The 26,795-nt window shown below is 38.0% G+C and overlaps 1 protein-coding gene across 1 annotated transcript in view; it reads left to right on the top strand.

The window, feature by feature from the left end:
* The window catches only part of FAR2 (fatty acyl-CoA reductase 2), a 137,305-nt gene that overhangs the window by 84,994 nt on the left and 25,516 nt on the right, over window positions 1-26,795 (top strand). Inside the window, exons 2-3 of the mRNA XM_027129330.1 lie at window positions 873-1,101; window positions 23,063-23,238. Of these exons, the coding sequence (XP_026985131.1) occupies window positions 913-1,101; window positions 23,063-23,238 (365 nt within the window). The 5' untranslated portion in view covers window positions 873-912. The remainder of the gene's footprint in view (window positions 1-872; window positions 1,102-23,062; window positions 23,239-26,795) is intronic.

The raw sequence follows: 26,795 nt of genomic DNA, 5'->3' as shown, positions 1-26,795 counted from the left end.
CACAAAGACAGCGGAAGACTTGCTGCAGGCAGCAAAGTCAGTGACAGAAAGGAAAGTCTGCTCCCACACTATGACCTTGCCTCTTCCAAAGCTCCGCGGCTTCCAATCAACAATCTTGAGGCCAGGCTTAAAGACAAAACACTTCACGTTGCATGGGGTGTTTTTTCTTGGAAGTCACAGCATCCAAGTGCTACATCTGGCTTCCCACCACCAGATCTGCTCTTGGAAATGATTTTCTCTGAATAAAACTGCAACTGAAATACTAATTACGTCATAATTTTAAAAATTTGATCCTGTTCTAATCTTTGGTTTCACAGGTTTGGGGCTATTCCCAACCTTATCATTTACATTCTCATAACACTGAATTCTTTGTATTATTCCCCCATACAGCATCCCACACCACACGTTGGACCTTTGCTTTTGATCTTTCTTTGGCCTGGAATGCCCTTACCCCAGCCCTTATCTCTTTTCAAGTTTGACCGCAGGTGTCACCACCTATAGGGGCCTTCCTGAAATTTCCAGATCCTGCTATGCACCCTTCCTCTGTGCTTTCTTTGGTTTTAGCATTACCATATTATATTTCACGGTCTCTAGGTATCTATCTCCTCCATCAGACTACAAACAATTCCTTGAGAGCAGGAACCATGCCTTACTCATTTCTTGTCCACAGTTCCTGGCATAACATCTAGCAGGGAGAGGAATCTCAGTAAATATTGATTGAAATGAATTGTGTTGCCAATAAGCCATGATGCTATCACTCTGTCTGACCTTTTCCTGCATTCAAAACTCCTGGAAATGCCAGCAACATTTTAAATGACTGCATTTTAGCGCTACTGAGAATGTAATCTTTTGTTATTTTTCTTTCTTTTCAGGAACCTCTTTCCGAAGCTATAAAAGACAAAGGGAAGAGCCATGTCCATGATTGCAGATTTCTATGGTGGCAAGTCCATTCTCATTACTGGGGCCACAGGCTTCCTGGGCAAAGTGTTGATGGAGAAGCTATTTCGCACCAGCCCAGACCTGAGAGTCATTTACATCCTTGTGAGGCCCAAGGCTGGCCAGACCCTGCAGCAGAGGGTTTTCCAGATCCTAAATAGTAAGGTATGCCTTATGGGAAGAGCCTTAGGTCATGGTGACTCACTACAATGTTCCCTTATAGCCCCAAACTGCAGGTGGGGACCAGGATATCTGGGCAGGTAGAGGAAAGGAGACAAAACAAGATAGCAAGGAGCAGCTCATGGAAATCTGTGGTGTTTTCCCATAAGAGAGGAAAGAGTGCTTAGACCCTGTCCAGAAGAGGTGAGCGGGTAATCTATATTCTGCAAATTACTGGGTAAGAGTCAAAACGCTAAAGCTCGCAGAGTGGACTCGCCAGGCTTGAAATCTATCATGAGGTCATCCAAACTCTTCCCTAATTTTCATTTAAATTTAAGGTAGCTTTCCTCCAAATTTTTAGATAGTATATTGCATATTACATCATATCATATTATAAACAGATGTGATTACTAAGTAGCCATGCAGTAATACTTTCAGTTGTCTAAAAGCCACAAGTTGTATACTTTATCTATGATAACTTGATATTTCTATTATCCCATTATATTTCTATTATCCTGTAAGTTCTTCTAAGAGAAAATGAAACATATGTGTGAATGAGCATTTGGGTATCAAACTTTCTCACTCCCCTCCCCCCAAAATATGAATGTCATCTCATGTCTTAATTTATAAATTTGAAGGCTTTCATCTCAAACATATTATCAATTTTTTGTCACTTTATACCTCTTACCCTCCAGCTTGCAATGTTTAGAATAATAACAACAATGACCTCCTAGGATTGCCATGGGAATTAATTTAAATGTATGTGTCTTGTTCATAGACTCCTTTGGAAAGTACAAGGTCACTTAGGGTTGGCAAAAAGAAGATTTAAATAAGAAATTGTTTTTACAAAGTCTCCTTTCCAGTGTTTAGGCATGCTAACATCTAATGGAGTGGTGTATCTGATAGCACAGCACATTATAGACACCCCGTAAGCTTGATGATTACATTTTATCTTCTGGCACCAGCATGAGATTTTGGTATCAACCATCATCAGGAGAATCACAAAAGCCTCTCCTGTATCTCATAGCTTAACTCAGCAGTGGGACAAATAATAATAGCTGGCACTTACTGGGTACTTAGTACATGGCAGACGCTATTCAAATGAGCCTTACCTCATTGATTTTTCAACAACCCTGTGAAGTAAGAATTAATATCCAAATTTTACAGATGGATAAATGAGACCAGAAGTATTAACTTTCCAAAGGTCACCCAGTTAGTAAATGAGAGAGTCAGACTTCAGACACCCACCCCCCAAGTCTGGCTCTAAGGCAAGCACACTTGCCTATACCCTACACTGCCTGCATTGTAAGTAATGGTTCTTAAGAATAAGAGAAAAAAAGGCTGATGTGGCATAAAACCAAAATTGAGAAGAAACTCTCAGATCCTTCTTCATACAGCTTGCTCAGTTATACATCCCTAATGGACTGTTTTCATCATGTAGGAGACATGCCTCTTTAGCTTTGTAGCCAGCTTATGAATTTCTAGATAAATATTTTGGCAGAGAGTCTTGTGGTCCTCATAATTTTCGCCTATAGTTATATTCAATGCATTGTATTTGATAACACAGCAATAATTCTTTTGGTATGGAAATCTTGATTATACTATAAATAACTTATTTGTGAAACTGGCTTGCAAATCTCTACCTGTTTCCACTATTGGGCTGTTTACAACTGTCAGCTGTTGACTTTTATAAACAGTGGTCCTTAAACTGTGGTCTCCTAACCAGCAGCATCAATATCACCTGGGAACTATCTGTTGCTATCAGATGGTGCTTAAGAGCATGGGCTTCAGAGGTAGATTGACCTGGGTCTGAATCTCAGCACTGCTAATTATTAGCCTTGGGACAGTGGGCAAGATACATACTCTACTGAGCCTCAGTTTCCTTATCTGTAAAATGGGATAATAATATCTTGCTCACATACATTTATGGCAATCTTTGGATGAGGAGAGCTGGCTCTCCCTGAAGCTCTCTTCCAAGATCGATGAAACTTCTTTTCTGGAAACCCTCAGCAAAATTTTCCTTACATCTCATCAGCCTGGGTTAAGTTATATATCAACTTCTGAACCAACCTCTGTGGCCTGAGGTACGCCATGTACTGATTTGTTCAGAAACTTCAGATCTAAGCCAATCACTGGCCGCCTGGAAATTCTCAATAATCTTACAGAGAATCTTAAATTAAGGATATAATCAATCATAATTTAATTAAGTTTAGAGGGAGACCCAAGCTGACATATGGGTTAAAAAGGCAAAATAAAATTTCTCTGAGTTTTATTAATGTAAAATATAAAATAATCAGCTTTGTTTTTTAACTAATCCAAAACATACCCATAAATTTGTCATCTCCAATGCAGAGATAACTAAACTGGAGCTTGGCGGTATCTTAAAACCAAGAAAACTGCAGTCAGCAGCCATTTGCTAAATTCCTGGATGCTCAGGACTTTACATTTCTAGTCAGCAGCCATCCTCCAGTTGTAGTTTTAAAAATTCTTCTCCTGCTGGGAAAACTGCACAGCTACATGGAAAATAATGAAATTAGAACACTCCCGAACATCATACACAAAAATAAACTCAAAATGGATTAAAGACCTAAATGTAAGGCCAGACACTATAAAACTCTTACGGGAAAACATAGGCAGCACACTCTATGACATAAATCACAGCAAGATCCTTTTTGACTTACCTCCTAGAGAAACGGAAATAAAAACAAAAATAAACAAATGGGACCTAATGAAACTTAAAGCTTTTGCACAGCAAAGGAAACCATAAACAAGACAAAAAAACAACCCTCAGAATGGGGGAAAATATTTGCAAATAAAGCAACTGACAAAGGATTAATCTCCAAAATTTACCAGCAGCTCAATATCAAAAAACCAAACAACCCAATCCAAAAATGGTCAGAAGACCTAAATAGACATTTCTCCAAAGAAGATATACAGATGGCCAACAAATACATGAAAGGATGCTCAACATCACTAATCATTAGAGAAATGCAAATCAAAACTACAATGAGGTATCACCTCACACCAGTCAGAATGGGCATCATCAAAAAATCTACAAACAATAAATGCTGGAGAGGGTGTGGAGAAAAGGGAACCCTCTTGCACTGTTGGTGGGAATGTAAATTGATACAGCCACTATGGAGAACAGTATGGAGGTTCCTTAAAAAACTAAAAATAGAACTACCATATGACCCAGCAATCCCACTACTGGCCATATACCCTAAGAAAACCATAATTCAAAAAGAGTCATGTACCACAATGTTCATTGCAGCTCTGTTTACAATAGCCAGGACATGGAAGCAACATAAGTGTCCATTGACAGATGAATGGATAAAGAAGATGTAGCACATATATACAATGGAATATTACTCAGCCATAAAAGAAATGAAACTGAGTTGTTTGTAGTGAGGTGGATGGACCTAGAGTCTATCAATCATACAGAATGAAGACAGAAGGAGAAAAACAAATACCGTATGCTAACACGTATATATGGAATCTAAAAATAAATAAAATGGTTCTGAAGAACCTAGGGGCAGGACAGGAATAAAGACGCGGATGTAGAGAATGGACTTGAGGACATGGGGAGGGGGAAGGGTAAGCTGGGACGAAGTGAGAGAGTGGCATGGACATATACACTACCAAATGTAAAACCGATAGCTAGTGGGAAGCAGCTGCATAGCACAGGGAGATCAGCTCGGTGCTTGGTGACCACCTAGAGGGGTGAGATAGGGAGGGTGGGAGGTAGGCACAAGAGGGAGGGGATATAGGGATATATCTATATGTATAGTTGATTCACTTATTATAAAGCAGAAACTAACATACCATTGTAAAGCAATTATACTCCATTAAAAATGTTTAGAAAAAAAAGATAGCCCTAATAGAATCAAATCCAGCATACAAAGTTAGCTTCATATGAGCAGTCAGTCTCACCTATCTTCCCCTTTGCTAAGCCTTCCTTCACATGGGCTCCTAAATTCAACCTCAGAATAAACAGTATTTTTCTTTTGTCATTAAAAATCTTTCCTTTTCCTCAAAGAGACTTTGCTATTACAGTAACACTATTGAAGATATGTCTAAATGAGTATTTTAAAAGGGAACAATTGCTATAGCACCAAAATGCTGAAGACATTGAAATATGGACATTTCTTCTTCAGTCTCTATTTCTGGTTTTTGCAGCAAAGGCATTAATTATACTTCCATAAATTTTGACTTATGTGGTCAGATAGAAAGACAGGGCCTGGGCTTCTTCATAAAAAGAGAATGATATAGTTTAATATTTTTGCAATGTTTCCTTTAAAAGTGAAACTATTCCATATGAAGTTTAGTTTTCCTCGATTTGGTTAGAATTTAGAAGGAAATGGTGCAAGTCTGTTATTCCAAACATGTGGGTCCCCACAACCAACTTTCCAACACAGGGTTATACTTAAAGGAATATACCCAGACATCTTTGGTTTCATAGTAATTCTGTCTGCTTTTATGCTTTCCTAATTTCAGATTCAGTGAGAAGAGTCTCAGGTTTGTCAAATAATACACCATTTTCTCAGAAGTATTTGATTTGCTGAAATCAGTAACACATTTATTATCCCAATTTTTTCCCTTTAATTTTTTAAACTAAGGCCTTTTCGCTATTTCCTTCGTGTGTTCCCACTGCGTCTTCCACATCTGACACAGTGCTGGACACTCTGTAGGTAATCAACCAAATATGTTCGATGAACAAGTTTGATGTACTCCAGTTCTTTAAGCCAGTCTTTACTTCTGTTGTATGACCACTCTCACCCTAGGTTCTTACTCAGAAGAGCTTTCCTGTCTGGGTTAAAGTTTCTTCTGGAAGGCCTCTGATTCTACAAATATTTATTAAATATCTTATATGAATCAAGATCCAGTCTAGATGCTGCCATTGAACTTTATTTTGACATGACAGAGTGATTTAAATGCCTCCAAGCCTTATTCCTAAGAAGGGTCTGGTATTACTTTTACTTGGTACTTGCCTCCTGTCACACAAAACAATGCATGAATTCTAATCCACCTTAAGTAATACAGTGTGCTTGAAGGTAGATTAATGGTATCAGGTATAGGAGGCTTGGAAACTTTCTTTAAAACATAATGAATAAAACTGTTACCGGTTTGCCTTTGATTCCCACTGTGTCCCCAGGAAATATGGTCAAGAGAACATCTGTTCTATTGATGTCTATCTATCAAAATTCATTCATCGGCTTCATTCCTTTCCTTTCACGGTATGGACAGCAACTACCTCTCACTTCCTGTTTCCATGCCTTCAGAGAGAGACAATTAAGTAGGAAATGCTTTGGAAAGAAGGTTATTTTTAATCCTTAGGCCACATAGAATTGGGACTCAAGAATCAGAACAGAGGATCAGTTTCCTCACATATGCTAAGATCCTTAAGTATTTTCAGACCACTTAAAGGAATATATCAATTGAGGGAGAGGTATCTGAATTAATGGCAGATCCTTGAGGACTTTCTCACAAAGATAATTAAGGTGGCACTCTAAGAAAACAACCAGAGACACACATAAATAATGTGCAAATATATTTATTGAACATGTTTACTTTTATCGTTAAGTAAAAAAACCACTGTCTTTTGTAGTGAAAAACCAGAACAATAATCTTTTTCCAAAAGAATTTTCTAAATGCAATTACAATGAAGTTGTTTTACTTTTATAGTGGGAGAAAAAGCCCACTTTTTTTTTTTTTTTTTTTTTTTTTTTTTTGTGGTACGCTGGCCTTTCACTGTTGCGGAGCACAGGCTCCGGACGCGCAGGCTCAGCGGCCATGGCTCACGGGCCCAGCTGCTCCACGGCATGTGGGATCTTCCCGGACCGGGGCACGAACCCACGTCCCCTGCATCGGCAGGCGGACTCTCAACCACTGTGCCACCAGGGAAGCCCAATCCCACTTTTTAAGATAGTAAATAAATAAGGCAGCAAAGCAATCACGAATTTCCAAAATTATGTCATCAGATATAAGTTGTTTACTTTTAGTTTAGAAACTTTATCAAAGTGAGAGAGTAGCATTGACATATATACACTACTAAATGTAAAATAGATAGCTAGTGGGAAGCAGCTGCATAGCACAGGGAGATCAGCTAGGTGCTTTGTGACCACCTAGAGGGGTGGGATAAGGAGGGTGGGAGGGAGACGCAAGAGGGAGGAGATATGGGGTATATGTATACATATAGCCGATTCACTGCGTTATACAGCAGAAACTAACGCAACATTGTAAAGCAATTATACTCCAATAAAGATGTTTAAAAAATAAAATAAAAGTAAAACTCAAAAAATAAAATAGAAAGAAATACGATTCGAAGTCTATAAAATCATTTTTAAGAAAACTCTCCTAATTTCTTTCACAAAATCTGAGAAGTTTCTACGGAGAATAAGCCAAATTTCCCATGTTGACATGTGAACATGCTAACCGCAGACCCACTTGTGGGTCCCCAGGCATCCTAAGCTGACTGCTTGGTCTCTTGTTATGAAAAATGTGCTCATTTAAGTATGAACCAACAAGCTTTCCAGGTAGCAGAAACAATTTTCAGTGGCAAAATTGATACTTATTTTGCTATCTAGAATGCGGCTTTGCTTAAAGACATGATTCTTCCCCACGACAAGAGATAATTAGTTGCAAATAAATCATTCAGTTACGAAGCTCAAAGTGTTGACAGCATTTTGAGGTTCTTCAGTGCTTTAAAGATGTGTTCCTTTTTACAACAGTCATGTCCCATTTATATCCATTTAGGTTCTTAAGTTGGTCATAATCTACTCTGAATAACTCTTTAAGAAAACATCAAGAAGACAATATCCGTACCTGAAAAATAAAACCATAAGTAGTTGAATTTATATTGAGTGAGGTAGTTAATTAAGAGTGAGATCAGAATCTAAAAAAAAAAAAAAAAATTCATTGAGAGAATACCAGAAATGGTTAGGCATTTCCTCTTAAACTAGAGTAATCATGTAAGGAAAGGGTTACAATGAGATTGTGCTGGGTTTAGAATGCAGCATCTGAGAAGACCAGGCAAAATTCAAGACTCCCAGGGAGGGGCCATCCTGTATGATGTCACCAGGAAGCAGATTTATAAACAAAGGCAGAGCTTGGCAGGTTGCACTGGATATTTTAAGTCAACTTCTCTGGAAAAATGTGAATTACTCAATAAGCTCTCAGCTGCTCCTGAGATAAATCAACTTTGAAACACCCTGGAGAGTTTTGGGTAATGAATCATGCAGGGTCACACACGGGGCCCTCAGTTCATAGAACTGATTAGATTTAAGACAATAGAAGATAGCAACATTTTATGAAATAGTTTATTGAATCATTTTGCAAGATTATCACTGTTTGGTAGTTTTTAGAAGACATTAGATCCCTAAGAGGAAAAATAATGCGTTTAAACAAATTAACTTCCAACTAAATAACACAGGCAAAGAAAAGGCCAACACTTTGACATCACTGGAGTATTAAGAAGCACCCAACAGAAAAGTTATTCATTTTATGTAAAAGTTCATTGTTAATTTTCAGACTCTTTTTTTTTTTTTTTCTTTTTTTGCGGTACGCGGGCCTCTCACCGTTGTGGCCCCTCCCGTCGCAGGGCACAGGCTCTGGACGCGCAGGCTCCGGATGCGCAGGCTCAGCGGCCATGGCTCATGGGCCCAGCCGCTCCGCAGCATGTGGGATCCTCCCAGACCGGGGCACGAACCCATGTCCCCTGCATTGACAGGCGGACTCTCAACCACTGCGCCACCAGGGAAGCCCTTCATAGACTCTTTTATAAGGAAGAAAAACATTTTCGTGTTTGGTTCAGGCTACCCTGTGTAAAAGCTGCTTGTCCACAACTTCCAAAAACAGATGAATTTCTGATTGATATTAATAATTCTGTTAAATCTCCATATAAGGCAAAGGCGATTAGAACCAGAAGTTTGTATTTTAAATTCCCAAAGTCAGCTTTGTTCCATTACCACTTTTTACTTTACCTAAGAAACTAATGATCCCACAAAAAAGCAAGAGGCTTTTATAAACTTGAGACAACTTGAGGGACTATTGCCAGGAATTAAAATTTCCCATGATTAACAAACACACTTTTGAAAGAGTATAACTGATTCTCAGTTTGACAGACACTGAACTCAGATTAGTTGAAGCATGTTAAGCCTCTCCCCTAAGGGCCATTTCCTTCCTTTTAAGGAAAAAAAAAAAAAAAACTTTTTAAATTGATTTTGTCCTGGGGATATTCTTTAAGGTCCCAGAAACAGAAACAATTTATTTCTCAATCTCTTGTTTTCTTTTACAGTACCATTCACTAGTTAATTCAATCCCTGGCATGATTTCACATGTCCAACTTCTTTCCTTCTTTTTAAATTTCTTCCAATCACATCAAGTCTTTTTCTCAAAAGCTTCACATTGCCTGTACTGATTTCATTCAAAAAAGTCACCAAACCACAGGATTCAACATGACTCTTGTCAACTAATTGGCACTTGTCACTGACACTTGCCAGCTCCCTCTACAAGGATTAAGTCATGTGCTGCTGCAGCTGCTGATTTTCAACACCTGCCTGAAAGGTGTTCAGGGTGGAGAGCTGTAATGAAACTCTCTGTGCTCTGGGAAAAACTGGCAGAACAGGTCTTCAGATAGTTAGATATTTTCAGGAGTCAATTTTATGAGCCCGATTCTTGTATCTCCTCATATCTAGAAAAACACTAAAATCCTTCATGGTGACATCTGTTCCTCATGACCAGCAGTAACCTTCATGAGACCAGCAGAAACATTCTACAAAAAATTTGTGCTTGAAGGGGAGCTTCAAGATGGCAGAAGAGTAAGACGCAGAAGAGTAAGACACAGATATCACTTTCCTCCCCACAAATACATCAGAAATACATCTACATGTGGAACAACTCCTACAGAACACCTACTGAATGCTGGCAGAAGACCTCAGACCTCCCAAAAGGCAAGAAACTCCCCAAGTACCTGGGTAGGGCAAAAGAAAAGAATAAACAGAGACAAAAGAATAGGGATGGGACCTGCACCTCTGGGAGAGAGCTGTGAAGGAGGAAAGATTTCCACACACTAGAAGCCCCTTCGCGGGCAGAGACCATGGGTGGCAGACGGGGTAAGCTTCGGAGCCACGAAGGATAATGCAGCAACGGAGGTGTGGAGGGCAAAGCGGATAGATTCCTGCACAGAGGATCGGTGCCAACCAGCACTCACCAGCCCGAGAGGCTTGTCTACTCACCCGCCGGGGCGGGCGGGGTTGGGAGCTGAGGCTCAGGCTTCGGAGGTCAGATCCCAGGGAGAGGACTGGGATTGGCTGTGTGAACACAGCCTGACGCGGGCTAGTGCACCACAGCTAGCCGCGAGGGAGTCCGGGAAAAAGTCTGGACCTGCTGAAGAGGCAAGAGACTTTTTCTTGCCTCTGTTTCCTGGTGCGCGAGGAGAGGGGATTAAGAGTGCCGCTTAAAGGAGCTCCAAAGATGGACGTGAGCCACGGCTATCAGCGTGACCCCAGAGATGGGCATGAGATGCTAAGCCTGCTGCTGCTGCCACCAAGAAGCCTGTGTGCGAGCACAGGTCACTGTCCACACCTCCCCTCCCGGGAGCCTGTGCGGCCCACCACTGCCAGGGTCCTGTGATCCGGGGACAACTTCCCTGGGAGAACGCGCGGTGCACCTCAGGCTGGTGCAACATCCTGCCGGCCTCTGCCACCACAGGCTCACCCCACACACCGTACCCCACCCCCCGCCCCCGCCCCTGGCCTGAATAAGCCAGAGCCCCCGAATCAGCTGCTCCTTTAACCCTGTCCTGTATGAGTGAAGAATAGATGCCCTCAGGTGAACTACACGCAGAGGTGGGGCTAAATCCAAAGCTGAACCCCGGGAGATATGTGAACAAAGAAGAGAAAGGGAAATCTCTCCCAGCAGCCTCAGGAGCAGTGGATTAAATCTCCACAATCAACCTGATATACCCTTTATCTCTGGAATACCTGAATAGACAACAAATCATCCCAAATTCAGGAGGTGGATGTTGGGAGCAACGATATATATATATATTTTTTTTTTCCCTTTTTCTCTTTTTGTGTGTGTGTATGTGTATGCTTCTGTGTGTGATTTTGTCTGTATAGCTTTGCTTTTACCATTTGTTCTAGGGTTCTCTCTGTCCTTTTTTTTTTTCTTTGTTTGTTTTTTTAATATAGCTTTTAGTACTTGTTATCATTGGTGTATTTGTTTTTTGGTTTGGTTACTCTCTTCTTTCATTCTTTTTTTTGAATTACTTAAAAAACTTTTTTAATAATTATTTTTCATATTAATAACTTTATTTTATTTTATCTTCTTCTTTCTTTCTTTCTTTTTCTCCCTTTTATTGTGCGCCGTGTGGATGACAGGCTGTTGGTGCTCCAGCCAGGCATCAGGGCTGTGCCTCTGAAGTGGGAGAGCCAAGTTCAGGACATTGGTCCACACGACCAGTATCATGTCCACAAGACCAATATTATGTGGTCCAGCTCCACATAATATCAAATGGCGAAAATCTCCCAGTGATCTCCATCTCAATGCCAAGACCCAGCTCCACTCAATGACCAGCAAGCTCCAGTGCTGGACACTCTATGCCAAACAACTAGCAAGACAGGAGCACATTCCCACCCATTAGCAGAGAGGCTGCCTAAAATCATAATAAGGCCACAGATACCCCAAAACACACCACCACACGTGGACCTGCCCAACAGAAAGACAAGATCCAGCCTCATCCACCAAAACACAGGCACTAGTCCCCTCCACCAGGAAGCCTACAAAACCCACTGAACCAACCATAGCCACTGGGGGCAGACACCAAAAAACAATGGGAACTATGAACCTGCACCCTGCGAAAAGGAGACCCCAAACACAGTAAGTTAATGAAATGAGAAGACAGAGAAATACACAGCAGGTGAAGGAGCAAGATAAAAACCCACCAGACCAAACAACTGAAGACGAAATAGGCAGTCTACCTGAAAAAGAATTCAGAATAATGACAGTAAAGATGATCCAAAATCTTGGAAATTGAATGGAGAAAATACAAGAAACATTTAACAAGGACCTAGAAGAACTAAAGACCAAAGAAACAGTGATAAACAACACAATAAATGAAATTACAAATCCTCTAGAAGGGATCAATAGCAGAATAAGTGAAGCAGAAGAACGGATAAGTAATCTGGAAGATAAAATAGTGGAAATAGCTACTGCATAGCAGAATAAAGAAAAAAGAATGGAAAGAATTGAGGACAGTCTCAGAGACCTCTGGGACAAGATTAAATGCACCAACATTCGAATTATAGGGGTTCCAGAAGAAGAAGAAAAAAAACAAAGGGACTGAGAAAATATTTGAAGAGATTAGTTTAAAACTTCCCTAATATGGGAAAGGAAATAGTTAATCAAGTCCAGGAAGCACAAAGAGTCCCATACAGGATAAATCCAAGGAGAAACATGCCAAGACACATATTAATCAAACTATCAAAAACTAAATACAAAGAAAAAATTTTAAAAGCAGCAAGGGAAGAACAACAAATAGCACACAAGGGAATCCCCATAAGGTTAAGAGCCAATCTTTCAGCAGAATCTCTCCAAGATCAAAGGGAGTGGCAGGACATATTTAAAGTGATGAATGGGAAAAACCTACAACCAAGATTACTCTACCCAGCAAGGATCTCATTCACATTTGACAGAGAAATTTAAACCTTTACAGACAAGCAAAAGCTAAGAGAATTCAGCACCATGAAACCAGCTTTACAACAAATGCTAAAGGAACTTCAATAAGCAGGAACACAAGGGAAGGAAAAGGCCTACAATAACAAACCCAAAACGATTAAGAAAATGGTAATAGGAACATACATATCGATAATTACCTTAAATGTAAATGGATTAAATGCTCCAACCAAAAGACATAGACTGGCTGAATGGATACAAAAACAAGACCTGTATATATGCTATCTACAAGAGACCCACTTCAGACCTAGGGACACATATGGAATGAAAGTGAGGGGATGGAGAAAGATATTCCTTACAAATGGAAAACAAAAGAAAGCTAGAGTAGCAATTCTCATATCAGACAAAACAGACTTTAAAACAGACTGTTACAAGAGACAAAGAAGGACATTACATAATGATCAAGGGACCGATCCAAGAAGAAGATATAACAATTGTAAATATTTATGCACCCAACATAGGAGCACCTCAATACATAAGGCAAATACCGACAGCCATAAAATGGGAAATCGACAGTAACACATTCGTAGTAGGGGACTTTAACACCCCACTTTCACCAATGGACAGATCATCCAAAATGAAAATAAATAAGGACACACAAGCTTTAAATGATACATTAAACAAGATGGACTTAACTGATAATGTATAGGACATTCCATCCAAAAATATTAGAATACACTGTCTTCTCAAGTGCTCATGGAACATTCTCCAGGATAGATCATATCTTGGGTCAGAAATCAAGCATTCGTAAATTTAAGAAAATTGAAATCATATCAAGTGTCTTTTCCGACCACAATGCTGTAAGACTAGGTATCAATTACAGGAAAAAATCTGTTAAAAATACAAACACATGGAGGCTAAACAATACACTACTTAATAACCAATTGATCACTGAAGAAATCAAAGAGGAAATCAAAAAATACCTAGAAGCAAATAACAATGAAAACACGACAACCCAAAACCCATGGGATGCAGCAAAAGCACTTCTAAAAGAGAAGTTTATAGAAATACAATCCTACCTTAAGAAACAAGAAACATCTCAAATAAACAACTTAACCTTACACCTAAAGCAATTAGAGAAAGAAGAACAAAAAAAACCCAAAGTTAGCAGAAGGAAAGAAATAATAAATATCACATCAGAAATGAAGGAAATGATAGCAAAGATTAATAAGACTAAAGGCTGGTTCTTTGAGAAGATAAATAAAATCAATAAACCATTAGCCAGAGTCATCAAGAAAAAGAGGAGAAGACTCAAATCAATAGAATTAGAAATGAAAAAGGAGAAGTAACAACTGACACTGCAGAAATACAAAGGATCATGAGAGATTACTACAAGTAACTCTATGCCAATAAAATGTACAGCCTGAAAGAAATGGACAAATTCTTAGAAATGCACAACCTTCCAAGACTGAACCAGGAAGAAATAGAAAATACGAACAGACCAATCACAAGCACTGAAATTGAAACTGTGATTTAAAATCTTCCAACAAACAAAAGCCCAGGATCAGATGGCTTCACAGGCGAATTCTACCAAACATTTAGAGAAGAGCTTCACCTATCCTTCTCAAACTCTTCCAAAATATAGCAGAGGGAGGAACACTCCCAAACTCATTCTACGAGGCCACCATCACCCTGATACCAAAACCAGACAAAGCTGTCACAAAGAAAGAAAACTACAGGCCAATATCACTGATGAACATAGATGCAAAAATCCTCGCAAAATACTAGCCAACAGAATCCAACAGCACATTAAAAGGATCATACACCATGATCAAGTGTGGTTTATCCCAGGAATGCAAGGATTCTTCAATATAAGCAAATCAATCAATGTGATGCACCATATTAACAAATTGAAGGAGAAAAACCATATGATCATCTCAATAGATGCAGAGAAAGCTTTCGACAAAATTCAACACCCATTTATGATAAAAACCCTCCAGAAAGTAGGCATAGAGGGAACTCACCTCCCCATAATAAAGGCCATATATGACAAACCCACAGCCAACATTGTCCTCAGTGGTGAAAAACTGAAACCATTTCCATGAAGATCAGGAACAAGACAAGGTTGTCCACTCTCACCACTATTATTCAAACATAGTTTTGGAAGTTTTAGCCACAGCAATCAGAGAAGAAAAATAAATAAAAGGAATCCAAATCAGAAAAGAAGTAAAGCTGTCACTGTTTGAAGATGACATGATACTATACATAGAGAATCCTAAAGATGCTACCAGAAAACTACTAGAGATAATCAATGAATTTGGTAAAGTAGCAGGATAAAAAATTAATGCACAGAAATCTCTGACATTCCTATACACTAATGATGAAACATCTGAAAGTGAAATTAAGAAAACACTTCCATTTACCATTGCAAAAGAAAGAATAATATATCTAGGAATAAACCTACCTAAGGAGACAAAAGACCTGTATGCAGAAAATTATAAGACACTGATGAAAGAAATTAAAGATGATACAAATAGATGGAGAGATATACCATGTTCTTGGATTGGAAGAATCAACATTGTGAAAATAACTCGACTACACAAAGCAATCTACAGAGTCAATGCAATCCCTATCAAACTATCACTGGCATTTTTCACAAAACTAGAACAAAAAATCTCACAATTTGTATGGAAACATAAAAGACCCTGAATAGCCAAAGCAATCTTGAGAAAGAAAAATGGAGCTGGAGCAATCAGGCTCCCTGACTTCAGACTATACTACAAAGCTACAGTAATCAAGACAGTATGGTACTGGCACAAAAACAGAAATACAGATCAATGGAACAGGATAGAAAGCCCAGAGATAAACCCATGCACATATGGTCACCTTATCTTTGATAAAGGAGGCAAGAATATACCGTAGAGAAAAGACAGCCTCTTCAGTACATGGTGCTGGGAAAACTGGACAGCTACATGTAAAAGTATGAAATTAGAACACTCCCTAACACCATACACAAAAATAAACTCAAAATGGATTAAAGACCTAACTGTAAGGCCAGACACTATTAAACTCTTAGAGAAAAACATAGGCAGAACACTCCATGGCATAAATTACAGCAAGACCTTTTTTCACCCACCTCCTAGAGAAATGGAAATAAAAAGAAAAATAAACAAATGGGACCTAATGAAACTTAAAAGCTTTTGCACAGCAAAGGAAACCATAAACAGTACGAAAAGACAGCTCTCAGAATGGGAGAAAATATTTGCAAATGAAACAACTGACAAGGAATTAATCTCCAAAATTTACCAGCAGCTCATGCAGCTCAATATCAGGAGAACAAATGGCTCAATCCAAAAATGGGCAGAAGACCTGGTGGACAGTTCTCCAAAGAAGATAAACCAATTGCCAACAAACACATGAAAGGATGCTCAACATCATTGATCATTAGAGAATTGCAAATCAAAACTACAATGAGATATCATCTCACACTGGTCAGAATGGCCATCATCAAAAAATCTACAAACAGTAAATGCTGGAGAGGGTATGGAGAAAGGGGATCCCTCTTGCACTGTTGGTGACAATGTAAATTGATGCAGCCACTGAGGAAAACCTTATGGAGGTTCCTTGAAAATGTACAAATGGAATTACCATGCAACCCAGCAATCCCACTGCTGGGCATATACCCTGACAAAACCATAATTCAAAAAGAGTCATGTACCACTGTGTTCATTTCAGCTCTATTTACAATAGCCCGGACATGGAAGCTATTGTGTCTATCGACAGATGAATGGATAAAGAAGGTGTGGCACATATATACAATGCAATATTACTCAGCCATAAAAAGAAACGAAATTGATTTTTTTGTGGTGAGGTGGATGGACCTGGAGTCTGTCATACAGAGTGAAGTAAGTCAGAGAGAGAAAGATAAATACCGTATGCTGACACATATATATGGAATCTAAAAAACAAATAAAAAATAGTCATGAGGAAGCTAGGGGCAAGACAGGAATAAAAATGCAGACCTACTAGAGGTGGACTTGAGGATACAGGGAGGGGGAAGGCTAAGCTGGGACAGAGTGAGAGAGTGGCATGGACATATAGACACTACCAAACGTAAAATAGCTAGTGGGAAGGAGCCGCATAGCACAGGGAGATCAGCTTAGTGCTTTGTGACCACCTAGAGAGGTGGGATAGGGAGGGTGGGAGGGAGGGAGACGCAAGAGGAAAGAGATATGGGAACATATGTATATGTATAACTGATTCTCTTTGTTTTAAAGCAGAAACTAACACACCATTGTAAAGCAATTATACTCCAATAAAGATTTAAAAAAAAAAAATGTGCTTGATTGCATGTACTCCCCCTTCATCGAAATCACATATATACTGAACTTCCCCCCTACCTCTTTGCAGCAGTTTGTCAGAACTATCTGTGGTCCTGTCTACTGGGCTGGAGTCCTCATTTTGCCCGAAATAAAACTTAACTCGCAGCTCTCACTGTGTATTTTTTTGTTAAGTCGACACTCCGGAATATATTCGGTTTTCAGAGGTATCAGGATCACATGGTATAATCAGTAACCTTGGGATGACGCACAAATACACACATAGCTGTCTGATTAGCAGCTTTTGAAAATGGAGTATTTCTGTGGAAGCAGAAAGGAAGTTTTCCTATTATTAGAAACATACTAAGTGGTAGCCACTATGCTAGGCATCTGACTTTTATTACCCTATTTAATCCTCACAAAACTCTGTGGTATGCCTTATTGCTACCTCACAGATGAGAAATTACTCCAAGAAAGTTGTCACCTATCCAAGGAAGTACCAAGGTAGTGAAAAAGCAGACTGTAAATGCAGTTCTCTTATCTCCAATGCCCATGTCTTCCCCACTGAATTGCATTGCTACCCCTAGTAAATTGCTTCCTCTAACCAGGTACTTATTCTCAAAGAACTCTGTGAAGCAGGCCTTTGGCATGGGAACAGAGCGTTAACAAGATGATGAACTGTGTCACCTCTAGCATTTATTATAGATTCTTATGTAAAGTGAACTATAATTTTGTTAAATGAAAAATTGTTTTCAAGAATAGCAGAATAGGTATGATATACAGGAAAGTTGTTAATAGAGTAATTCCTAAGGGTTCTCATCACAAGGAGAACATTTTTTTTCCTTTTTTTCATTCTTTTCTTTTTATTGTATCTATATGAGAAGATGGATGTTAGCTGAACCTATTGTGGTAATCATTTCACAATATATTTAAATCAAGCCATCATGCTGTACCTCTTAAGCTTATACAGTAATGTATTCCAATTATTTCTTAATAAAACTGTGGGGAAAAAAGAAAAGTAGAAAAAAAGGAATAGCAGAATACATGCTGAATTATTAGTTCTCTGAGATCACAGAATGAGACAGTCCTTTGATTGACATTTTAGATGAATATGCAGGTGAAGACACGGAGGCCCCATGAGGTGAGTAACTTACCCCAGTCACACAGTTAGTAAATGGCAGAACTAGGCTTCAAACCCTGGCCTTCCTGACTCCAGAGAGCCTGGGATCTTTCTAATACACCAACGGTTCACACCTTCAGTGTGTATCAGACTCATTACAGAGCTTGTACAAACTCCAGGCGCCCAAGCTTCAACTCAGAACTCAGTCAGAATCTCTAGGGTCAGTACATCTGGGTTTTTTGGTTTTTTTGTCTTTCTAAACAACTTCTCAAGCAACCCTACTGTATGCAAAAATTTGACAAACTAGTACTACACCATACTGCCTTATGGTCCTATAGAGTGGTCCTCACTAAAGCAGTAAAAACTTCTAGGTTAAGTCTTCATATCTTACGGAAGTTAGTAGTGAACTAGCAAAATCCTAACGTTTTGTGAATTTTGTGAATCTTTACATTAGGTATGACGGGTTTTTGCCTTAATTTACATGCATTTATTTGTATTTAATTGTTCTCAACTTAGATTATATATAGCCTTTCTTAATGTCTTTCTTGTTCAAGAGCTAACTTGCAAAATTCGTTGATTTCCTTTTACTCAGCACTCTAAAATTTCTATGATAAATGTTACAGGCTCTCTTTTTCATTGGGATGCCAGATATTCCATAGAGATTGCACTTTAGTTTAAGGGACCTAACTTTTTTTTTCACAAAATAAAAATACTAAGCAAATTTTGGTTGGTTATTGTGACTAAATAATATAATTATATTTGAAGAGAGGGAATCAGTAAACTGAATAAAGATCAAAGACTCTCATGATTAGAAAGGAATGATTACATTTAATAGCCTTCAGGAGGTAGTGACTCCTAGATGCCTCCCAAGTTAGGTCATGTGAATAACAAATTGACTGTAGAAGTCCAAGTGCAGGGCCTGTACATAGTTTCAAAAGCATTATATAAATGTCATGCCCTCCACTCCTTGCCCAATTCCTGCTTCTAATAAAAATGCAGTCTTAGTCTCTGGCCACAGAAGTCATACCTAAGGAGTTTATTGAATCCAAAAAGTTCTCTTTTTGTCAATTTTCTTACTTAGGATTTTCAAAGTTTCTCTCTTGCCTCTGAGCTATAAGTAATTATTGCCATAATAGTCTCTCATGTTTAGAAAATAAATTGAAAGAGAGAGAAATACTTGCCTGTATAATGTCAAATCAATGGAACACTCCTAAACTTTCCAAGAAAAATGTATTGCTTTGTTATCAGTTTGAAATGCTTAGATCACTTCACAGCTGTGCTTTCAGTGACCACAGAAATGTGTCTTCCTCCTGTCAAGAACATGGTTTCCTAAAATGGAAAAGCAGCAGTCCTGAGTGTTCAAAAATAGCAAGTAGTTATTCAACGCTTTACCATCTCAGTCCTATGCCATTAAATAATATATGAGAAGGAAGATGATAAACTCTTAGAATCTAAAATAATTATATTAAGTTCTTTATTGGTGGGCCTTCACTGAAATTTTTGAAATTTTATTTTTTAACTCATTTTTATTCCAAGTATTTTTTCTTGCCTTTAATAAATGTCTTATCCAAAAAAAAAAAAAAAAAAAAACTTTCAGAAGGGCTGGTATCTATTGAGGATCCATTTGCATCATTTCATCTGTCATTTAGTCTTGTCATTATTACAAAAGAAAAGGGTCTGCTCTAAGCCTTTCCATGCGCCCCCCACCTTGGCAGTTAATACAGAGGACCCAAGGGAACACTTTGTGTCTTCTTTTAGCAGTAGTTACCTGCTGTCTTTTATTCCACCAGTACAAAAGAGCTGGTAACCAATTTCAGGAATCAAGCTCCCATTTATGGTTCTATTACTATTTCTTACAGTAATTAATTTCAATTGAACAAGCAAAAATTTGAGTCATTTCAATGAACTGGGTGCTGTCAAGGATAAAGAGATATAAGAGAATCAAGGAGTTTACAAGCCAGAGGGTGAAATTTAAGCCCAGAATTTTAAAATGGACATGAATTTTTGGAGTCACTGTTTCTCTAAGTATGTACCTGGACCATCAGACCTATCTGTGGAGATAGTTAAGAAATACAACTCTTGGGTTACATCTCAAACCTACTGAGTCAAGATCTCTGAGGGTGTAGTAAGGACATCATCTTTAATTGGTCCCTAGATTTTTCTTATGCCAACACAGTTTGAAAACCACGGATGTCTTGTAATTGCCCTGGGCAGTTAAAAAGGGAAATGAGTCATACACAATTGTTCATCAGTTATTTAACAGTCCAACTAGAGAAGTTCTCGTCTTGGGTTCAGTTAAAATCAACTGTGAAACTATGTGAAATGCAAACTTCTGGGCATGCCCCAGTGATTTCTTACTTGGTGATTATGGAATGGGGTCCAGGAATATACATTTTTAAGATGCATACTAGTGATTTCTCTTTTATTTATTTATTTGTTTGTTTGTTTGTTTGTTTATTTATGGCTGCGTTGGGTCTTCTTGCATACTAGTGATTTCAATGCAGTTCACTTGGGGGATAACACTTTGAAAGGCACTGACCTGTTACATAGAAGTTGGCTGTAATCTCTAGCACTCTATTTAGGATGTACCAACATTTAAGGAGAATTATTTTGTTAGAAGCTACAGCTGTATGCTGAGACGCCAGACAAAGCAAGTCATATTATTAGGCCTGGCTAATATTGTAAAATGGGACCCTAATTTAGCACTGTGGTTTGAGTTGATGCAGCCAATTCATTGATTTATTTCAGCTGATTGTAATCAATACCAACTAGATCAGAAAACTTAAACTTCTTTTTTTTTTGCGGTACGTGGGCCTCTCACTGTTGTGGCCTCTTCCATTGTGGAGCACAGGCTCCGGACGCGCAGGCTCAGCGGCCATGGCTCACGGGCCCAGCCGCTCCGCGGCATGTGGGATCCTCCCGGACCAGGGCACGAACCCGTGTCCCCTGCATCGGCAGGCGGACTCTCAACCACTGCGCCACCAGGGAAGCCCTTAAACTTTTTTTTAAATTACACTACGTTCACTCAGATATCCCCTCTCATTTGAAAATATAAATCCACAAATAGGATGTAGATTGGGACATTATTTCCCCAAATAGTAATTACCTCCTAAAATAGTAATGCTGTAAATGTATTTTGGTGCTGTTCAACATTGCACAGGTGGTCTGAAAGTATAATACAGTATAACAATAGCCTCTGCCTTTTAAAGTCATAAAAACCAAAGGCAACAGAAAATCTATGTATGGCATCTTACATCATCTGTGAGCAGCCCTATTGCCAGAAGGATGGACACAGGTCATTTTCCACGTCTTGCTCTCAAGCAGCCATAAGTCAACACAGGCCAAAGTCAGACTCCATAGAACCTTAAATAGAGTTCTTATGAATAAAAATCTATCATGACTCAAAAAAGAGCCTTCTACAAATGCAGTTATTAAAAAGGGGGGTAATTGTACAAATGTTACATAAATTTATCCAAAAAAATCCTGTGTTTGTTGACCTTTTTTGAGAATGTCCCTCAGATACTTTTCAATCCCAGATGTCAAAAAAGCATTGAGGATTGACCTAACTTTGAATTATATTCAGAATTATAGTCACACTTACTAAAAAGGCCAACCTTATAGTGCAGGAAGATCATAGCTGCAAGACAGAAGTATATTATCTTGCCAGGTCTAGTTGGCTTCATTTAAATTTCCATGTTCCTCTGAACATGGTCTTGCCTGATACAAATGAGACATGATTTCTCTGAATACCTGAGATCAACTTCTTATTACCCAACAGAAAAGCGTTGGGTAGCTCTCTAATGGGGAGGAGAAGCCTTCTGTTAAGGATCAAGCAACAGATGAAAACATTCTTTGGGGGTTAAAAGGGAGAAAAGGATTGTTCGTCTCCATTACTATATTACTATTAAAAACAGACTAATTTTCTCTGCTCTTAACCTTTCTAAACATTTAACCTTACTTTTCTCGTCCTCACAGTTAACATACCATACCAATACTACAATAAAATTTTATTTTATCAAAGTAGGCTGGAGCCAAGATCATTTCATTAAAATTGTTATTTTCTGAGAAAATGGAAAATACAAATTTAATCTGAGAACTTCTGTGTGGAGGGGAAAGTAGAGACTCTGTTTCATCTGAATAATTGTAATAAAAGCTAAAACTGCCAGTGCTCTTTCCTTTTCCCTGTATAAATAAATTAGAACATTAAAAAATCAATTAAAATCTTATAAAAAGTACATGAGCTCATGTAATCCTCTTACTAGACAATAACTACCATTTATATTAGAATGAGATTATATAAAATTTTTTTTGTTTTACCCATTACAAGTTTTCTCAATTTGTTTTTTTCTAATTATCTTTGTGCTTCTAAGACATCTTGTTAATCTGGTACAATTAACCAAGTTGTTTTGAACCTGTGCTCATGAGACCTTCTTAAAGGCTGGTGATTTGGCTGGTAATTTGTCAAGGCTGTGTAAAGGCTGGTAATTTTTCACTGAAAACAATATTTCCCAGGCAGAAATGGAAACAATCATCATGTATAAACCTGAAGCTGCCTTGGAAGGGAAGAAAGGATGGCACAGGATAAGGATGACTTACTACCCCTCCTTCACCCTGCAGGAAAAGTTCAAAATACACTCCTTACTGGTTATTGGAACTGACTTTTTCAAATTCTACCAAATTAAGAGGAGCAGGAATTATACTAAGCTGACCTTGAACTGCATGCAGTACAGCAAATGGTTGAGTCATATTATTACAACTAAAACCAGTTTTTGAGAATTATAATGAAACAAGTCAGTGAAAACAAGAACAGTGTGATGGTGATGATGATCTTTGATGATTTATATTTATGTTTTAGCTGTTTGAAAAAGTCAAAGAAGTTTGTCCAAATGTGCATGAGAAGATCCGAGCTATTTCTGCAGATCTCAATCAGAATGACTTTGCCATCAGCATGCAGGACATGCAGGAGCTTCTTTCCTACACAGACATCATCTTCCACTGTGCGGCTACTGTGCGCTTTGATGACCACCTGAGGTACATCCCCATTCCCCTCTCATGACTTGTATTATACATGTGTGTGCACGCGTGTGGGTGTAAGTTTCTCTATGATTTCCATTTTATTATTTTTTTAATATTTATTTATTTTATTCTTGGCTGTGTCAGGTCTTAGTTGTAGCTCACGGGCTCTTTGTTGCGGCGTGAGGGCTTCTCTCTAGTTGTGGTGTATGGGATTTCTCTTCTCTAGTTGTGGCATGCAGGTTTTCTCTCTAGTTGTGGCATGCGGGCTCCAGAGTGCATGGGCTCAGAAGCTGTGGCACACGGGCTTAGTTGCCCGGCAACATGTGGAATCTTAGTTCCCAGACCAGGGATCGAACCTATGTCCCCTGAATTGGAAGGCAGATTCTTTACCACTGGACCACCAGGGAAGTCCCTATGATTTCTTTTTTTTAAAAAAAAAAATATTCTCAATAAAAAAAAAAAAAAAAAAAAAAGAGTAAAACTTCTCCAAAATCTTACTATCCAGAGTTAACCATTTAATATTGTAAAGACCATCCATTTCAGCTTCTTTTTAAAAAAAAAATATATATTTATTTATTTATTTTTGGCTGTGTTGGGTCTTTGTTGCTGCACACAGGCTTTCTCTAGTTGCAGCGAGCAGGGGCTACTCTTTGTTGCAACGAGCGGGCTTCTCATTGTGGTGGCTTCTCTTGTTGCGGAGCACAGGCTCTAGGTGCGCAGGCTTCAGTAGTTGTGGCTTGCAGGCTTTAGAGCGCAGGCTCAGTAGTTGTGGCTCACGGGCTTAGTTGCTCCATGGCATGTGGGATCTTCCCGGACCGGGGATCAAACCCTTGTCCCCTGCATGGCAGGCAGATGCTTAACCACTGCGCCACCGGGGAAGTCCCTCAGCTTTTCTTTACGCATCCATAATAGAATATATTTATGTTCAATTTTACCAAAAAAAATGGCATCACATTGAGAATGATGTTTTTTGCAACCTGTTCAATTTTATTTCTAGATATCTTTCATTGTCAATTGATATTCTGTTATAACTTGTAATGACTACATGACATTCCATTGTACATGTATATAATATACTCAACCAGTTCTGTATTGGTGGATGTTTTTTAGAGTGTTCTAGCTTTTCGCTATTACAAACAGCTCTGCAGTGAACATCTGTGTCGAATACATTTTTTTCCCTTTGGGTAAATTCCCAGAAGTAGAATTGTTAGACACATACTAGATGTGTCTAGGTTATGAACAGTTTATATTTTGACATATAATGCTAAGTTGCTTTCCAAAAAGGAGGTATTAATTTACACTGTTCTTGTGCATATGAATGCTCATTTCTAACACCCACAACAGTACCATATTATAATTCTTTAATTCTTTTTATCATCGTCAATATTATAATGCAAATAGCATTGCATATTTTGATTTCTGTTTATTTGATAATCAGAAAGGTTGAAGATGTTTGCATGCCGATTGGCGTTTTATTCTTTTGTGAAATGCCTGTTTATGTTCTTCACCTATTTTTCTCTTGAAACATTGTTTTCTTATCAGTTTTAGGACTTCTTGGAAGATTTAGCATATTAACTCTTTGTCTTTTATAAGGCTCAAAATATTTTAACAGCTTATCATTTGTCCTCAGCTCTATTTTATTATTTACACAGTTTTTCATAATTTCTTCCAGCATTTTTATTGTTTTATTTTTACACTTAAATCTTTGACCCATTTAAAAGTTATTTAGCTATAAAGAATAATAGTCAGGAAAATTCCATAAAAAGAAGAGCGATGTAGGTGTGAATGTACAATATTTTTTTATTACCAAAAGATGGTTATTTTTTAAACAGCATTTATTAAATGATTTCTTTTCACTTTTTGTTTGAAAGGAAACTCTCATGGTATATTAAATTTCTATTTCTGAACTCTTATTCCATTAATTAGGCTTTCTCTTCCAGTACCACAGTATTTTAATGACTACAATTCTTATTTTATTAAGCAACTATACACACATTTTTCTCTTTTTATAGAATTTTCCTGACTATTCTCACCTCTTGATTAAACTTAGAATAAATTTGCCAAGTTTTTTCAAGAGTTGGGAGTTTTATTGAGATTACCTTGAATATCAGATTGATTTAGAAAAACAACATATTTAAAACATTGACTCTTCCTATCCAAGAACAATATATGTCTGTTTATTCAGTTTTTCTGTTATGACCCTTAATGAAGTTTTATCATTTTCTTCATATAAAGCCTATTCATTTTTTATTAATTTGATATATGTTTTAAATGTTCTTTTTTGAATATGTGCCTTTCTTCCATTATAGTCTCTAATTTTTGTTTCTATATAGGAAAACTAGTGATTTTTTTATATAACTTTTATAAGTGGACACCTTACTGAATTATGTTATTGTTCATTCCAATTTTTTCAGCTGCTTGTTTGTTTCCCAGACATAATCTGATAGTCATTTAGGGATTGCCTTTGCAGTGTTTGTACTTATTAATTTTATTTTCCTCTCTAATTATAAGGCTGGAACTTCAGAGCAGTGTTAAACAGTAGTGATTGTTGGCATTCTTCTTGGCCCAACTTTAAAATCAGTGCTCCTTACTTTTCACCATTAAGCGTGACACAGGCTAGCAAATTAAAATATACATTTTTAAATCATTTTCTTCCTTTTAGTGAATTTATAAAAATTGAATTGGAAATGGATATTGAATGTCATTTATAAACTTTTCAAAATATATATATATATATACATGATCATGGTTTTTTTTCTCTTTTTGAGTTAGATTAATAGGTTTCCTGATTTTGTATGAAACATGTATTTCTAGAAAAAACTATTTCATTGTCATCACATGTTTATATAGCTTTGTATTCTATTAGGTAAAATTTAGGATTTTGACATCAATTTTTTTTATTGAAGTAAAGTTGATTTACAATGTTGTGCTAATTTCTGCTGTACAGCAAAGTGATTCAGTTATACATATATATACGTTCTTTTTTATATTATTTTCCATTATGGTTTATCACAAGATATTGAATATAGTTCCCTGTGCTCTACAGTAGGACCTTGTTGTTTAACCATCCTGTATGTAATAGTTTGCATCTGCTAATCGCAGACTCCCAATCTGTCACTCCCCCACCCCCCTCCCCCTTGGCAACCACATCTGTTCTCTATTAACATCATTATTTATGTCTGACCTGTACCTTTGCAATAGAAACATATTTCTCATTCTATATTCACTGTTGCTCTCCTCCAATTTATTTGAATTTTCTAATTTAAGTTAGATGCCTAATTTATGTTTTTCATTCTCTTAATGGCTGCTTAAGAAGCCCCTTTATAAATTCAGAGGATTGCGATTTTTTTCCTTCCGGTTGATTTAGAACCACGTGACCTCTAAATGCAACATGCATCATAGGATTTATGTGCACAGAAAACATCATCAACATATTATACATTCCAAGTATCACATAACTTTGCGGCCGTGACCTGTCCTTTGATGCAGCCACAAAAATCAGATGGATATGCCAGTTATTGGAGTGGGCGCAGTTCCAGCAAAACGGGATGTGAGTTGCCTCACTGCATTTC

The sequence above is a fragment of the Aethalodelphis obliquidens genome, unplaced genomic scaffold (genome assembly GCF_003676395.1).
Source record: "Aethalodelphis obliquidens isolate GAN/ISIS:26980383/991018 unplaced genomic scaffold, ASM367639v1 scaffold36, whole genome shotgun sequence".
NCBI classification, from domain to species: Eukaryota; Metazoa; Chordata; class Mammalia; order Artiodactyla; family Delphinidae; genus Aethalodelphis; species Aethalodelphis obliquidens.
This window is presented reverse-complemented; position numbering and strand designations above follow the sequence as displayed.